Source organism: Dendronephthya gigantea, unplaced genomic scaffold, assembly GCF_004324835.1.
Source record: "Dendronephthya gigantea isolate DGI-Jeju-01 unplaced genomic scaffold, DenGig_1.0 000009F, whole genome shotgun sequence".
In the NCBI taxonomy this organism is placed as follows: Eukaryota; Metazoa; Cnidaria; class Anthozoa; order Malacalcyonacea; family Nephtheidae; genus Dendronephthya; species Dendronephthya gigantea.
The window spans coordinates 2,475,282-2,491,669 of record NW_021163019.1 but is presented as its reverse complement, the minus strand read 5'-3'; the positions used below and the strand labels follow the sequence as shown (position 1 = coordinate 2,491,669).

Sequence of the window (16,388 nt, the reverse complement as noted above, 5' to 3'; positions counted from 1 at the left end):
CAAAAACAAAAATATACGTAAAACCAGGGGGGCTTTGTACGTTGTAGCGAGCTGAGAATTGAGCCTGGTCAGTGGTAAATACTGCTGAGTTACGTCTGTTACGAAGAGCACCCTGCACTCTGGGAGTATGGCAAACAGGTACGTCAAGATATTAATGAACTATAGTTACATGAAGTATCCTCAGAAGCAGTATTGTTTCCATGACGACGGAAAGTGTGAGGGACGTCGACAGGTCACAGATTTACAAATCACAACACTTCGCTGGAAAATTTTCATGTTTTTGTAATTAAAAGTAAGTTTAATAAGTCCAAACTGTCTGAAAAGTAAGCGGCTGTTTAAAGGAATAGACTTAGTGAGTTTATAGTTTGTAATATTAGTTCAAACTCGAAGCTTGATCTTTGATCGTTCAATTCAATTAAAATATTGAAGTTTTGACCTAATTTCAGGCTCTGTAAGCTAATCTCCCAGGAGATGTTTTATTAAATGTGAACCGTTGATTAGATTGTTTATTTTTGTAGCAGTTGTTGCCGTTTGCTTTGCAGTTTTTCTAGTATTAAATGTTGTGGAAATATATAAAACATATTTAGATCGGTACGATCTGAATAAATTTTATCGATTGCTACATCATTGGTTGTCTATGGTAATCCATATACAAATCTATATAGCAAAACCTCTACTTCAAACAGGTAAAACTATCAGCCATTAAACAGAGAGAAATAAGCACATTTCTTACTGTCATTTGTAGTAAAATGGGAGCAGCTTTATCCAGCAGAACACAGTGGACATCTGCAAGCGACATCAACAAGGGAAAGCTGGAGTTTACACCACAAAATGAACTGTTGCTAAACGATGTTGTAAAATATGTTGAAACGCTGGTGAGCAAATATCCGTCAGAGTCTGAGGCCACATTCAAGCAACCATTTCAGTGGTATACAAACGTCAAACCCGCAGATTTTGGCTCGCTGAATTTCGGTTCTCTTGGGTATGATATACGGTAGGTATTTGTAAAGAGGTTTAGGATGTTTGATAACTATGACCTCAGGATCTAGATTGCACTAGAGTTCAATACTTTTTACCTGCAAGATCTTGGTGCAAGAGAATTGTTGATATTTTCATGAGAGTGCAATACATAGGCTCCAATTAGGACTTTGACAACCATAGATCAGCCTTGTTAGCTACAGCTAGTATATAACAATTTATGATTAAACTATTTTATTTTCCATTTTAGTGAAGATGGGGTGACCTCAGAAGGAAAAACACAAAATGGAGATCCACTTTTAAGTATTGAAAAGGTACATTTAATGGCCATGGGGAATTTATTTATTTTATTATTATATCCCAATTCCCAAAGTTGCCATTGTATGACCCAAATTTCCATTTGGTTATGATTAACCAATTTTTTGACGATTATATTTCAGCAAAGTTATGTAAGATTTAAATTCCCAGTTTTAAACCAGAATGATCGAATGACTTGATTACAAAGCAAAATCTCATCCATTCTGTCCAATACACATGCCCTTGAAAATCAGCCAAATTATTCAAACAGTGGTGTTCTATGTTCTTATGAAAGAGTCTACCACTCATTATAAATCAATAGTGTCTAAGTGAGATGACTAATATCTTATCATCTCCTGCTTTTGACAGGATGCCAATGATAGATTCTCCATCAATGTTTGGTCGTTTGAACAAATGAACAATGTATTGAAAGCCGCTGGTGCGAAAAAGATTAAGGAAGTTCAGTTGTGTCTCGAAGGTGTGTATAATATGATGAAATTCCACTCCAATATTAACATTAACGTCTATCAACATTTCATTTGGAGCTCTGTACATGAGGACGCATTAAAAAGGCCCCAGTATATTGTACGCCACATAGCCACCACCGGTTCCCACCATCACTTTCTTGTTTCCTTTTCAGCTAACCGCGATCCATTGGATAACATAATGGGCCCAGCATTTGCTACTGTCAGTAAAAACGACAATGCCCTGCTCAAAGCACACGAAGCCTTATCAAAAACAGAAAACTCGGGCAACGAGGAACTTGAAAGCAGATTTCGTTTAATGTTGTTGATCAACCAGCTGGATCTGCAGCTATTGTCTTCTTCTGTTGATCATATGGCGAAGTAAGTACAAATTATACGATGTACGTTATGCGAGCGCTGATTGGTCTGACCAATTTGGTCACTTAGTTTGACACGCGAACGCTCATTGGTCAATTAGTTTTCCACACAAGCGCTGATTGGTTGGTGTGCGTAACCAAGCCATTGATTTTTCCCGCCTAAATTTATTTCAGAGTATTTGTAGGGCATGTTTTGTTTAGAAACATTAAAAAAGTTCAGCGTCTCCATTTGAAACATCACCATCTTATATCGACAAGCAGACTTTTTAAATAAAACGCTTATAAGACAGCTCCACTCATAAACATTTTTTTGGCTGTTGCTCTTCAGGGAGACGCGATTGACCCCACAAATGGTTGAACGGGAATTTGACTTGCTAAAGTCGTTCTCAGGTTATGAAGCATCCTGTTGTCTTGATAGCATTGAATGGGTCTTAGGTAAGATCATAAAAATACTCTGTGCAGAAGTTTTGAAATTAGATTAGAAGAAATTGCAAGTAGCTAAATCTTCCACGGTACGGGCGAAGGAAGGCCAGAGGATTGGCAACGATTAGCGAGACACAAATGTTTGATAGACAATTCTGAACCTTTTTTTCTCTGTCACCAGATTATGAATTTACAAATGGTTGTCGAGCTCCACCCTGGCGTCAGGTTCACGGCGACATCAGCTATATCCTCGTGAAACCGTCCGACGGCGACAGACTATCGATTACTGCCGGGACGTCAGGGTTTTTTGAAAACAAAGGAAAAACCGAGGGAAACGAGGTGGATTATGAAAGAGCTGGAGACGTATATCCTAGCTTAGTCGCTTTACTGAAGGAGAAAAGCCAGCATTTTGCAAAAACTATTTTGACAAAGGTAAATTTTACAGTGGCTATATCAAAACTACGCGCAGTTTACACCAGAGATTACCTCCTTTTCCAAATTGATTGAACTAACAACAACTTGAACTAACTGAACTTTTATCTGCCTGCCTTCCACTGCTTTTACCGTCGTGAAATTCAGAAGTTTGTTTCTTATTCTTTAAAGGAATTTGTGAATCGTGAACCAGCAACAACAAACGGCGTGCAGACGTCTTCAAATATTGCGGCTGAAGATGGAAACGGCATGAATAATGATGATAAGAATGCTGTTCAGGATAAGAATGAAGAAGCTCCTCGCGAGGAATCAAAGGACAAAACTGATGGACAAAAGTAAGCTGTTGTAGAATGTAGTACATCGTATTGTAGGCCGGGTGTTTTGTATTGTAATGTGGTTTGATATTAATGGTATGGTACAAGTATATCGTGGGTGATGTAGCCTGTATTCTTGGGTGTGGTGTATTCCGGTATTCTGTGGCAGTGATGGTATAGGATGTGGTGTGATACAGTTATAATTTTCTTTTCTTTAGAAGTATAAACAGAATAAAAACTCCCGAAAAAAGCAAGCAGAAATCGAGAAAGAGTAAAAATATTGAGCCGTCGCCAAAATGGAAATCTATCGGATTTGGAAATGATATTTTGGAGAAGGAAAAGTATGTAAATTATTCACACAGATACACAGCTTTTAGCTCAGTCAAAAACATTAAAAACTGTTTAATTTTAGTGAGAAAAATCGACCCAAGAAAACACCAGATAGAGCTCCTGGTTCAAGAGCTGGGAACGCCAGGTATAATTGGTGTAATTGAAGTGAAACCTGATTCATTTCTCTGCTGAGTCTTCGTAAGACCGACTCAGGTCGCCACAACCGATTCTAAAATGGTTGTTTTTGTGCTCAAACAGTAAACAGTCTTCGAGCAAGGCGCCGGCCAAAGGAGATCTCGCGGAGGACTTTAGCGAGAGTTCGTCGGATAGCGAGGAAGAAGAGGAAAGTCAAGATAGAAGACAGGTTTGTATAGTCTGTTGAAATATTTTAGATACGTTTTTCCTGAAAATCTGCCTCTAATATTCTCTAACTAGTAAAAAAGGATACACGGGTCATTGGTAAGGTAAGTGTCCTTCCCTTCCTTTTCCTTTCACCCCCTTTCTATTTCTTTTTCCCCCTTCCCCTCTTTTTTTCTTGTGCCTTTACCCTAACCTTTCCGCCACGGAAAACGCCAAACTCGAAACTGATCGTGTTCGATATCCTGCACTGAACAAATCGCATGCTTTCGGCTGTCAGACTTATAGCCAGAGCCCATGCACCAGCGGTCTGAAAGCCGGCGACCTTAATTTCGCTTCTCTTTCAAAGGAATCGAATGCGGATCTCCCTTCGGAATATTGGCAAATACAGAAGTTGGTAAAGTACCTGAAGGTGAGTCATGCATGCAGAATCAGATTTATTTCACTATTGTTGTACAGTAAAAGATCGTTCATACGGTATTAAGTTCAGCAAACGTTACCCAACTAAACAGTCCTTTTATTCACCCTTAAACAACCATCTGTTACACAAATATTCGATGTAGGATGCCATGATTAGCCTGCAGGAATAGATGTTTTGAAAAATAGCATCGATATAATGGCTGTAGATGTTTTGTAATCCGTGTTCTTTTTGTTGTTTAGGGAGGCAATCAGACGGCGACCATTATAGCATTGTGTTCAATGAGAGATTTCAATTTATCGCAAGAAACGTGCCAGTTGGCCATCAGAGATGTCGGCGGTCTGGACGTGTTGATAAACCTCTTGGAAACTGATGAAATAAAGTGCAAGGTATAGGGATATAAATCTTTCATATGGTGTACATAGTGTGCGTGACTTATCGCAATATACGTACTGTACTTGGCTTATTTTAACTGTCGATTTTTAGATCGGCTCGTTGAAGATTCTCAAAGAGATATCAGTCAATACAGTCATAAGAAGGGCTATTGCCGATCTAGGAGGTAATTTTTTTCTCCAGCTATTCCATGCATATATTTCTATGCGTGCCGTCTCGTTCGTTTCCATGAAACATCCAGACCCTTTTCGCATTGAACAAATACAAATAAGCGTCCACCTTCTTCTTATAGGCTTGGAAACAATGGTTAAGATTCTTCAATCAACGGACAAACAGCTGAAATGCCTCGCTGCAGAAACCATTGCACATGTCGCGAAGTTCAGGCGCGCAAGAAGAACTGTTCGTAAATATGGTGGAATAACCAAGTTGGTATGAAAAATACACTGCTTTTGTGCTCTCAACCTTCTCTTTCTCTGTTGAATTTTGAAGGAATATGCAGTCATATAACTGATATTTTTGACGTTTGTCTTCACTTCTTTTGAGTGTTAAAATATCTTTGTCTATACTTGGTTTCTTGTTTCTGTTAAACAAAGAATCCTTCTAAATCACCAGTAGTTCACCTGTTTTGCCAACGAATTCTTGACAGATGTTTACACTTCGTTTATTGTTTGAAGTCGATAAAATGTTCAGACTGAGTAGTTTCTTGTCCATTACCATTAGACAAGGCGTCTTTCAAATTTATAGTCACCGGTAAATCACCTGTTTTGCCAACGAATTCTTGACAGATGTTAATACTTCGATCATTGTTTAAAATCGATAAAATGTTCAGAAATGATCTTTCAATTATTTCCTCGTCACCATTAGACAAAGCATCTTGAAAAAATCACCAGTAAATCACCTGTTTTGCCAACGAATTCTTGACAGTTATTTACACTTCGTTCATTGTTTAAAATGTTTACAAATTATCTTTTAATTATTTTATCGCTACCATCAGACATGGTATCTTTCAGAATTCAAAATCACCTGTCAATCACCTGTTTTCCTAACAATTTTTTGACAGATGTTTATACTTCGTTTATTGTTTGAAGTCGATGAAATGTTCAATAGTTCCCTCTTAATTGGTTTCCCGTCAACGCTTGACAAAGCCACTTCATAGTCACCCGCACGTCATCACTCCTTTTGTCAACAAAATTCAAAAACGTGTTTGCCTTTCTTCAAAGATTTAGTTGTTATTTTGGTACAAATTACCCGTTTCGCGGCAACGAAATTCTGAAAATTGTGTGTCTTGCTTTATTTAAGATGTTTGCTTTATTCCAGTACTTGTTTTTGGTGATATTGTTGTGAATGGACAAACTTGCAAAGGCTCTTTAACGTGTCACCAGTAAATCACCGGTTTATCAAACAATATTTTGACAGCTCTTTGTGATACGTAGCTACGTCTTTGTTGCCTCCAGCGTGGAATATTCAACTAATCTTTAGTTTACAATTTTACTGCTTTTCTTGCAGACAAAGCATCACACATTGATTTTATCCTTACAAAGAAAAAAACTAATGGAAATAACTTGTTGCGATGCAGGATTCTTTAATTAAACCGTAACCTCCTCGAATTCTCAAAGATTAATTAAAAAAAAATCAGATTAATCCAAAATAGTTACGAGATATCAGATGTTGTATATTTCCTCAAAATATTTGTCTTTCATTTCGCTTTTACAAACATTTTTCCCACTACATGCGTGTATTCGACAAACCAAGTTTTTTTTGTAAAATGCTGACCTCTTTATAGGTGAATTTACTGGACTGCGGTCTATTGTCAAATGCCGCCGAACTGGACATGAATGTCGCCAGAGCTGGCGCTCTCGCGCTCTGGAGTTGCAGCAAGAGCACTAAGAACAAGCTCGCGATTCGCAAAGCCGGCGGAATCCCTTTACTAGCTAGATTACTTAAGTCTACCAACGAAGCAATGTTGATTCCCGTCGTTGGTACATTACAAGAATGTGCATCTGAGGTAATCACGTATTCCACCCTACGTGCGGGCTTTCCTCTGCGGGCGAGGGAGGGTGATTTTAAAGAAGTGTTGTAATACTTTAATACTTTAGCAGTAAACGATAGCCCGTTAGGTATGAATGTACTCTTTCGCGTATATAAACATATGTAGCTACGCTTTATATTATCGACCAATCACCAGTAGGTTAACACTGTCAGATTCTCGTAAATATATGATCGAGGGTAACTTAATAAAAATAAACTAAATATATTTCATCGAGAGTAACTTGCATGGCTCGATGAGTCGACCTTTGCAAACCAAAACACTTCCATCTTCCTCTATTTTCCTCTAAAAACAGACACATGAAGGTTACTCGCGTGTTGGTTTATCATCCGCTTATTCTTTGCAGCAAAGTTACAGACTCGCCATTCGGACCGAGGGGATGGTTGAAGATCTCGTGCGAAACTTGAAAAGCGAAAACCAAGAGTTGCAAATGCATTGCGCCAGCGCCATCTTTAAGGTAGGAAAGAATTTAGCCTTTCTTGCGTTCAAAAATTACCATATCCAGCTCATTTGCCGGTCGAAAACGCATTTCTTTGCTATGACATGATGAGTTGTGTTTGAAGCTGCGATATTTATTCCTATGTAGTGCGCAGAGGATAACAAGACACGCGATCTTGTGCGTCAGTTCGGTGGCCTCGATCCTCTCGTGTCGCTGCTTCAAGCTGTGGAAAATAAAGATCTGCTAGCCGCCGCCACGGGTGCGATATGGAAGTGCTCCATCACTCCTGAAAACGTTGCAAGGTACATTTTTTCGTGTCCGGAAAATTTTAGCTTTTGCTGGATTTTAATTTGGGAAATGGTGCTATTTGGTGCATGATGTTGTTCGTCATGCTGACGTGTGTCACGAACATTGCAAATATCCTCAAGATACTCTATTCCCATTCCTACCTCGGAACTATTGAAATGACGCTGGGAAGGTTAGAAAATTAAGGTTGAAACGTGTGAACTATTACGGACGGTTATTGATCGCGTTACTATCTATTGTTTTGTTGTAAAGGTTTCAAGAGTTAAAAGCAATCGAGCAGCTTGTTGCTTTGCTGAACGACCAACCCGAAGAGGTACAGTAAAAATGAACACAATTTTTGTTATTGAGGATTGAGATTAAGAGTAAAGTTTGATCATGATTAAGATTAAGATTAAGATTAGGATTAAGAAAGAGTTTTAGGATTCAACAAGGCCTGATTAATTAGAAAGGCGATAAAACATTCGTTGAATCTAAACTATCCAATATCTGCAGGTTCTCATCAACGTGGTAGGCGCTCTTGGCGAATGTGCTCAGATCCCGCTAAACAGGTCCTCCATTCGCAAGGCAGGCGGTATTTCACCATTGGTTAACCTGCTAACCAGCACCAACCAGGCTCTTCTCGTGAATGTCACCAAGGCAGTCGGTGCTTGTGCAACCGAGGCCGATAATATGACGTGAGTAAAGTGAATGGTTTCCTCTACAGTTTCATCTTTTTACAGTTGTCAAACTAGATGAAAAATTAAATGTTCTTTTAGATTTAAGATGTTTATTTTTCTCTTGTGCTAAAGCGGCTGTATTTCTATTTTCCAGTATCATTGATCGTTTGGATGGTGTCCGACTTTTGTGGTCGTTGTTGAAATCTCCAAATCCAGAGGTAATGAGTTACCTCATGAGTCCGAACTGCTAGAATTGTTTGCTGATTCAAGCGTATATCTTAGCCTATATCAGATATGCACAGGATCTAATTCACGTATATCTCCAAGAGCTCCTCTAATTTTTCTCATGTCTCCATCACAGGTCCAGTCGAGTGCAGCCTGGGCGATTTGTCCATGTATTGAAAACGCCAAGGTACGAACAGTTTAACCAGAAACATTTGCAAGAACATAGAACATTTTGAAATTTCCAATGAAGAATCCTACCGTTGTGCATGTGATCAGCAAGACAACGACGAGCAGTGTCCATAACTATTTCCCTGGAAATTATATCTTAATATCCTATAATACTATGTATTGCAAAGAACATTCCGAAAGATCTTTCCTCGTAAATCTACTTCTCACTGACGTTTTTAGGATGCTGGTGAAATGGTGCGCTCGTTTGTTGGTGGTCTGGAGTTAATCGTGAGTTTGCTGAAGTCAGATGACAGAGAAGTAAGTTAGCTACTGCACGGTTTAATATGATTCTCATTCGGCCTTGTTATTCAAAGAACGACTTATCACCAATCTTTCCACTCGAAGCAGTTCTCGTGTAGTGCTATAGGCTCTGCTTTGATTGATTATGAATAATAGTGAGTGTCTTCTTTTGTGTGAAGTATTAAACTGGTCTAAAATTTTCTTTAGGTTCTTGCAAGCGTGTGTGCAGCCATCGCAAACATCGCTAAAGACGAGGAGAACCTTGCTGTCATCACGGATCATGGAGTCGTGCCAATGTTGGCAAAACTTGCTACGACGGTACGGCGACCATATTGCATGTGGATGATTAGAAATTCACCCGACGACTGGTAGAAGTCTTGGTCAAGCTTGTGAAATAGCCTGGTGTTAGCTAAATGAACAGCACAAATGATAGAAACTTTCTGAATTTGCTTCTTGACATTGAAAAATACCGAGCCAACCATCGCTGACATTGCCTGCCTCGTCTTCAGACTATTATTGTTTTGCGCCGCCTGTGCAAATTCGGGGAGTGTCTACTGTCATTTAACCAGTTAAGCATTTCAAAATACAGTCATTTAAAAGAAGGATTTTACCATTTCAGAGTGACGATCGTTTGAGGCAGTACTTGGCTGATTCAATCGCCAGGTATAAGTTTGATATAATTATTTTACAATGATCGCCTTGAAAGTCTAAACGCAACATTTTAATAGAACGCGAATTTCCTGAAATATTCAGACCCTTCGTCTTCTTCCAGATGTTGCACGTGGGGAAATAATCGAGTTGCGTTTGGTCGAGCTGAGGCTGTCGCACCGTTAGTGCGCTACCTTAAGTCCCCGAAACTCGACGTACATCGTGCCACAGCTCGTGCGCTCTATCAACTGTCACGTGATCCTAACAACTGCATTGCAATGCACAATAGCGGTGTGGTTAAGGTAAGTGAAGTTATAGCAGTGAATTTTAAATGCGGAGGGGGGGTGTCGGACTGCCACACCCTTCATGTTCTGTACAGCGCGGAATGTATAAGGTTTCCTTGACATTAGCTCCTAAAAATCGGAGATCCACTGTATTACTTTCCGATTGACAAAGCATTTTGCGCACCAGCGACCTCAGACATAGGGAAATCCCAGATTCTTAGGACCAAGTACGAACCAGGCTTAAACTATTAATCATTGTGTGTGGTGTGTTAAACCGGTTTTGATTAATTTTTTCCCAGCCCCTCATCGCAATGGTTGGATCTTCAGATGATATCTTACAGGAGGCGGCAGCCGGGTGCTTAGGGAACATTCGAAGACTGGCATTAGCCAACGAAAAAGCTAAGTACCAATGATGATAGTTATCGCATTGTTTCGTTGTATTTTCGATGATGTTAATTTAAACGCAGTTCGTGGATTTGAAATTTCTCTTCTTGATAATGTAAAATACTCGTAGGATTAACGCAACGACGTCTTGTATATTTTTGATGGTGGAATATCTGTATAAACTGTAATTGAAGTAATTAAAAAATCGCTTTATTTTTACCAGAATCTGCCTGCGCGGATTACAGACCTTTGATTGATTACAGACCTATGCCGACCAATCGATATGTCATGTCAGATGACAAATATCGCCCACTTGCAAAAATTCTCTCCAATGTGGAATTACCATACTAAGCAGATCGAAGCAGATATAGAGAAATTTTGCTAATTAGTGAAATTTGGCAAACTCATAGCGACCTATTTTCAAAATTAGGACTGAGCCGGTTGTATAAAAAGGTAGTTTACTTTTAACTATAGTTACTGGCAGAATTGGCCAATCAGAATAATGTATTTTCTAGTTAACCACGATTTAACTGCTTAAAAGGTAGTTATAAGAGTTTTATACAACCGGCCCCAGCTCTTTAAACCCTAGAAATACAAACATCAAAGACACGTAAGCTTTAGGAATTTGAACATACATGGTTGTAACCATGTAGTATATGATGTCGTATTACAAAATTCTGGCGGCACAATTTATACAAGTGTTTGTGCTTGTTACTAGTGAAAACAATTAGTTATCTATCACTGACCGTTTGGCTTAAACGGACCGATGTTTATACAACGCGCTCAGAGTTGTGCATTAATAGCAAACCTCTTCGCAACGCTCTTTCTGATGGTGACATAAATACTGACATAGATCTTTGATCGTCCCTATTTTGTAGTCGCATCTTGGCACTGCGCATGTCTCGTAGTCCATGAGTGGTGAACACACAGTGCGGCAGCCGACCTTCTTGTCAGCGGAAGCTTCATTCTTTTCTTTGCGCTCGTCGTCCTCTTTCTTTCCGCTAGCTTCGTCATTCGAGAAGTAGAAATCGTCCCCAGATGGGTTTTCGTATTTCTCGTAACTCGAGCCTTCCTCAGGTTTCCGGAAATCTTTCTCGGAATCACGGTCGCCGAGTTCGAAATTTTCGGCAATTTTCTTTCCATCAGTGTCTTCAAAATCTGAATCATCTGAAGAAACAAATTGTCTAGTCACATCTTTGTTAAGAAAGAGTTGGTTCCTAATGGGAAGGCGTTGGAATTGGAAGGTGAAATCCTTACATAACATTGTGATAAACACTACCAACTCAACTGTAAAATACGCTGGTTTGCACCATCCTTAAGAATATAGTTTACGCCACAGCGCATAGCCAATCAACCTACCTATATGAACAGGAATCTTGGATTTCTTGTCCCAGTCATGGGGATCTTGGTTTTTGACATTACTCTCGGACTTCTTGACTCCGATAGGATTTTTATCTTCATTTTTGTCGGCTGTTTTGGTATCGTCCTTAGCAACTTTCTCGTCGTCCTCAGAACTTTTGTCATCTTTCTCAGAACTGGTTTCATCGTTCTTCGAAGTTTTCTCGTCATCTTCAGAGGCTTTCTCCTCTTTCTCGGAACTATTTTTATCGTTCTTCGAAGCTTTCTCGTCGTCCTCAGAAGTTTTATCATCTTTCTCAGAACTATTTTCATCGCTCTTCGACGTTTTCTCGTCGACGTCTTTCTCGGAACTATTTTCATCGTTCTCAGAAGCTTTCTCGTCTTTCTCAGACGTTTCTTCATCCTTATTGGAACTCTTTTCGTCTTCATTGCCATCCTCATCTTCGTTCTTAGAATCTTTTTCTGCATCCTTAGAATCCTCGCTTTCTTCCTTAGAACTATCTTCTTTGCTATCAGAACTCCCTTTATCGTTCTCAGAACTCTTGCTATCATTCTCGGAACTCTTGTCGTCGTCTTTGGTATGTTCCTCGTCATCCCCGGAATTTGTATTCGCGTTTCCGGAGTCCTTTTCATCACTTCCAGCAGAACTCTCGTCGTCTTTTTTCGCCTCAGATTTCTCATCGTCTTTGCTTTTCACTTCATTCTTATCGGATTCAAGATCCCCTTCGATCGCGCCTGTTCCGCCCATCAAATCTCCATCAAGAGGACTGTTCTCGGTATCTTTCGGCTTTACCGGAATTTCCGATTTCTTCGAATTTGGACTCACGAGATCAGTATTATCGCTGAAACCAGTGCTACCCTTGTCATTCTCCAATTCCTCTTCAAGCGATGAGTCCTCGTCCTCGTCCGAAGCTTTCTTCGACTCCTCGTCCGAGCTTCGTAGAGTTTTTGCCTTTTCTTTTGAATTTAATCCGTCTTGATCTTGTGAGGCTTTATTCTTATCTGCACTTCGTTTCACAATTTTAGCGTAGGAATCATCGTTTTTCATCAAATCGTTGTCCAATTTCTGAGTATCGTCGTCCACCCAAGAGCGTACGGAAGTTTCGACCTGTTAAATGAAGAAATAAATTGGATTGATGCAAACTTCGATCCTTTGGCTTTTAGATCCTTAGATCCTAACTTTATCAAGCCTGTACTGTAAAGTTTCCTAAGCCCAAAAATTGCAGAAACGGTAGCAAGCTTGTCTATGAATTAGGCTATATATACTTGTAAATCAATAATATTCAACAATGTGATTAATCAACAACCTTGCAGTCATTTGTGAGCAAGCCTTTATAAACAGCCATCCGGGAGCAGGCAGATCACGATACAAGCGTGGTCTGCTAAAATAATAAGTATCGTGCGTTTACCTTCGAGCTTTTTTTCGCCTTGGCTGAGCCGGAGGAACCGACAAAAATGTCTTCAAGAGCATCGATTCGTTTCATCTGCTTCTTCATTTCCGCGGATAACGTGTCTGCCTCGTTTACTCCTGCCTGTTTAGCTTTGGACTTAGCTTCGATACTCCGCATAAGACGAGCTCCCAGAGCCGCTTTATCGCTGAACGATGCGCCGAGATGGATGTGACAGGCGAGGATGAGAAGGGAAACAGCCAATAATGGCCTCATGGCTGAAATTAAAGATACCTCGTGAGCGATTTAGCGAAATGAATCGTACGAAGTCACGAGTGTGGATTACCTTTCGAAGAATAATATTTAAATGAACGAAAATGTAGAAGCACCTTTAGAGGAACCAAGAAAACTTAGGGCGTTTGATTTTGTGGATTAAATATGAGACATTTGGTCTGAGCTGGCGAACTTTTCACTGTTCACTTATGGAACAGAATGCTATAATATTTTGATTTTATGTCATAATTTCGTTTAACTTCCGAAATACGACTGAACGAGATGTATATGTACGTAAAAGTCACATTAATATGGAGTTTATAATTTGACTTGTTAGCGACATTTTTTTTATTTCAAAAGTTATATGCATATAAGGAACGAAAACTTCCACAATTGAAATATCCATTGAAGCGTTCTGACGACCGACCATTAAATTGTTAACATAACATACAATTATTAAGTATGGTTAAAATATCTCACAGATTCAATAAAGTTATATAATGTTTGGTTCACTTACTTTTTGACGATTTTCACCCCGACCAGAAAGGAAGAGGAATTCAGTTTTAGTGGTTACTTATGATCGAAGTTATAACAAATAAGTCCTCGATAAAATCCTTTCAAAGTATTGCAAAGATCATGGCAAATCTATGACCGATTACCTCATTGTTGTGGGCCTCGTGTCTGTGTTTTCGTTTTGACGGGTTGAAGATCCGGCGCGCCAATGAAAGCATAGCGATTACCTGTTTATAGATCGTAGCCAATTGTTTGTTGTTCTTTTTAGACGGAAATGTATTTCGTCGGTGTATAATAAGCGTAAATGAAGAAGTTATAACTAAATTTTTATCAAATTATATTCTTGTTGAAATATCTGTCCTTGGAGATCAATTTAAACAACGGAACAATTAGATTTCCGGCGTTTGAGTGACCGAAGATTGACACCTAACACCAAATTCTCTTTGTCATTCGAGCCAGCAGTGAAGGGCATTCTACTCCTCGTGATCTTCGACGCACGAGTTATATTTCACAACAGGAGACAGGCGGCGTTGCGTGAATATTTTGAAAGTATCGCACGAGCCACGATGTGAGTTTTGGATTTCAGTGAGTTTGTAGTCTCCAAAAAGACATATTTAACGTCGAATATAGGGGCATTTGGGGTCATGTCATGCCAAGATTTCACGTCTGGCGTTCCGGTCTCTTTCTCGTCTTTGTGTTTACTGTGATCATTGTTCAAATATCACTCAATCTATTCCTGTCCTCTTGCGACCAACGTTCGGAAGATGTTCTCGCAAATAAACGAAATATCATCAAGCGAGAAACGGACGTCGTACGTCGTTTATACACGGAACGGCTCACGGCAACGCATCGCACGATAGCGGCCTTAAAAGTGCGATTGAACCAAGCAAGTGCCGAGGACGACCGCCGGGAAAACTCCACAGAAATCGAGATACTCAGAAAAGTGAACGCGGAATTGTCTTCGAAGTTAGCGAAATATAAAAAACTACGAAAAATCGTCAGCGCGCAAGAGCTGAGTCGGCTTAAATCCGACGCAACGAAACTTGATTTCCTCAAATCCGAAACACCTTACAACGAATTTTCCATCACGCCGTTCGACAGTTTTACGCACGTCGGAATTTATTCTGTCAACAAAGACGGTCTCGTTACCCGGCCGGCTAAAAGACCCATCGGTGCGCGCGTCAAGGAACACGAGGAGATCTTGAATTTTGCCTTGCGCGTTCTGAGAGACGAACTCCCAGGTGCGCGGAATATCGAGAAACGCGATTTAGCAAACGGGATAAGCCGATTAAGTCGCGTCACGGGCACGCAATACGATCTCATTTTCAAAGCTGGAAAACCAAATCAGTATCATCGGGTCAAAATTCGTCGCCCTTTTTCGCACCTGGAACTTGTGGACGAGGTTGAGACTTTGGACACTTCGAAAGAACTTATAAACCTCATCATTCCCTTATCTGGACGAACGGACAGTTTCAAAGTGTTTCTAAGACACTTTGGGGATATCTGCATTCGATGGGACGGAAAAGTTTATCTTACGGTGGTCTATTTTGGCCAAAAGGGCTACCAAGAAACGAAGAATTTACTCGCGGAGTTCGAAAAGAGGGAAAAGTTTAAAAACTATAAATTTATTTACAATGATGGGCCATTTTCGCGTGGCGTGGGACTACAACAAGGTGCCCTTGCTTGGGAGAAAGGGAACAACATTATGTTCTTTTGCGATGTTGATATGCATTTTACCGCCGATTTCTTAGAGAGGTGTCGTTTTTACACAGAACCCGGGCGGATGGTGTATTATCCTATCGTGTTTAGCTTGTACAATCCTGAGATCGTTTTCAACGGTAAACCGCCCGCAATCGACCGGCAGCTTTACGTGGGTAAATACAACGGTTTTTGGAGGGACTTCGGTTTCGGAATGACCTGCGTCTATAAAAACGACTTCGTTGCAACCCGGGGTTTCGATACAACCATCCACGGCTGGGGAATGGAAGATATTAAGTTATATAGGAAGTTCTTGCGGACAAAATTAGCGGTCATCCGCGCGACAGACAGGGGCATTTTCCACATGTATCACCCGAAGAGATGCGATTCATCTCTGCCAAGCGAACAGTATCTCTCGTGCCTGCATAGTAAGGCCTCTAACGAGGCCTCGCATCGTCAAATGGGAATGCTCGCTTTTGGTAATAGACTGTTTAGTAACCTGTCCCCTGACTGGAAGACAAAGCTGGAGTACCAGCCGGATTTCACAATGAGGGACTCGAAGACTAAGAGTAAGAAAGCGATTGATCTCTGGAAGAGAGCCGACGATCTGGACATTGAAATCTTGGAAATAAAACAATTGCAGAAAAGACTTGAATATGCCATGAATTTCACGACATTCGGAAGGAATATTTTCAACCAGAACACAGTGGATGTTCGTGTTTTAAGAGATCTGCGATTGGGTCTTGAGAATACTACGCAAGTTATCAAAAAAATTGCCCTTTCTTTGGGGAAGAATAACTCCAGAATAAACGATAAATTTCAGTAATATATAACAGTTTTCAAATACATCGTTTTTGATCGAGATAGTGTGTCTGATTTTAGTTCATTTGAAAAAGTCATCTTACCTCAATAAACAA

General features: G+C 40.0%; 3 protein-coding genes across 3 annotated transcripts; 2 read left to right on the top strand and 1 right to left on the bottom strand.

Annotated features, from left to right (window-relative positions):
* Positions 1–207: 207 nt before the first annotated feature.
* Positions 208–10,465, top strand: LOC114517411 (armadillo repeat-containing protein 4-like). Its single transcript, XM_028537115.1, has 27 exons — positions 208–292; positions 746–994; positions 1,229–1,292; positions 1,645–1,753; positions 1,916–2,120; positions 2,445–2,551; positions 2,721–2,971; positions 3,143–3,306; positions 3,504–3,626; positions 3,698–3,760; positions 3,874–3,979; positions 4,322–4,384; positions 4,633–4,779; positions 4,877–4,949; positions 5,076–5,212; positions 6,567–6,788; positions 7,177–7,287; positions 7,417–7,571; positions 7,828–7,888; positions 8,068–8,249; positions 8,386–8,449; positions 8,593–8,643; positions 8,865–8,942; positions 9,132–9,242; positions 9,544–9,587; positions 9,697–9,874; positions 10,156–10,465. The coding sequence occupies exons 2-27, from the start codon at positions 750–752 to the stop codon at positions 10,267–10,269; spliced, it is 3,228 nt and encodes a 1,075-aa protein (XP_028392916.1). The 5' UTR covers positions 208–292; positions 746–749; the 3' UTR covers positions 10,270–10,465.
* On the bottom strand, positions 10,341–13,998 carry LOC114517413 (uncharacterized protein DDB_G0290685-like). The gene is made up of 4 exons (XM_028537118.1): positions 13,778–13,998; positions 13,009–13,265; positions 11,600–12,707; positions 10,341–11,407 (listed from the first exon to the last, which is right to left on the bottom strand). Exons 2-4 carry the CDS (start codon positions 13,261–13,263, stop codon positions 11,037–11,039), a joined length of 1,734 nt encoding a protein of 577 aa, XP_028392919.1. The 5' UTR covers positions 13,264–13,265; positions 13,778–13,998; the 3' UTR covers positions 10,341–11,036.
* A 49-nt stretch (positions 13,999–14,047) lies between these two features.
* Positions 14,048–16,371, top strand: LOC114517412 (chondroitin sulfate N-acetylgalactosaminyltransferase 1-like). The gene has a single exon (XM_028537116.1). It carries the CDS (start codon positions 14,423–14,425, stop codon positions 16,295–16,297), a length of 1,875 nt encoding a protein of 624 aa, XP_028392917.1. The 5' UTR covers positions 14,048–14,422; the 3' UTR covers positions 16,298–16,371.
* The last annotated feature ends 17 nt before the right edge of the window (positions 16,372–16,388 follow it).

Coding starts and splice junctions, on each gene's coding strand:
- LOC114517411 (XM_028537115.1), top strand. CDS start 750: ATGGGAGCAGCTTTATCCAGCAGAACACAGTGGACATCTGCAAGCGAC. Junction 1,293..1,644: donor CACTTTTAAGTATTGAAAAG/GTACATTTAATG, acceptor TGCTTTTGACAG/GATGCCAATGATAGATTCTC. Junction 2,552..2,720: donor TAGCATTGAATGGGTCTTAG/GTAAGATCATAA, acceptor CTCTGTCACCAG/ATTATGAATTTACAAATGGT.
- LOC114517412 (XM_028537116.1), top strand. CDS start 14,423: ATGCCAAGATTTCACGTCTGGCGTTCCGGTCTCTTTCTCGTCTTTGTG.
- LOC114517413 (XM_028537118.1), bottom strand. CDS start 13,263: ATGAGGCCATTATTGGCTGTTTCCCTTCTCATCCTCGCCTGTCACATC. Junction 12,708..13,008: donor AGGCGAAAAAAAGCTCGAAG/GTAAACGCACGA, acceptor TTCATTTAACAG/GTCGAAACTTCCGTACGCTC. Junction 11,408..11,599: donor CAAGATTCCTGTTCATATAG/GTAGGTTGATTG, acceptor TTGTTTCTTCAG/ATGATTCAGATTTTGAAGAC.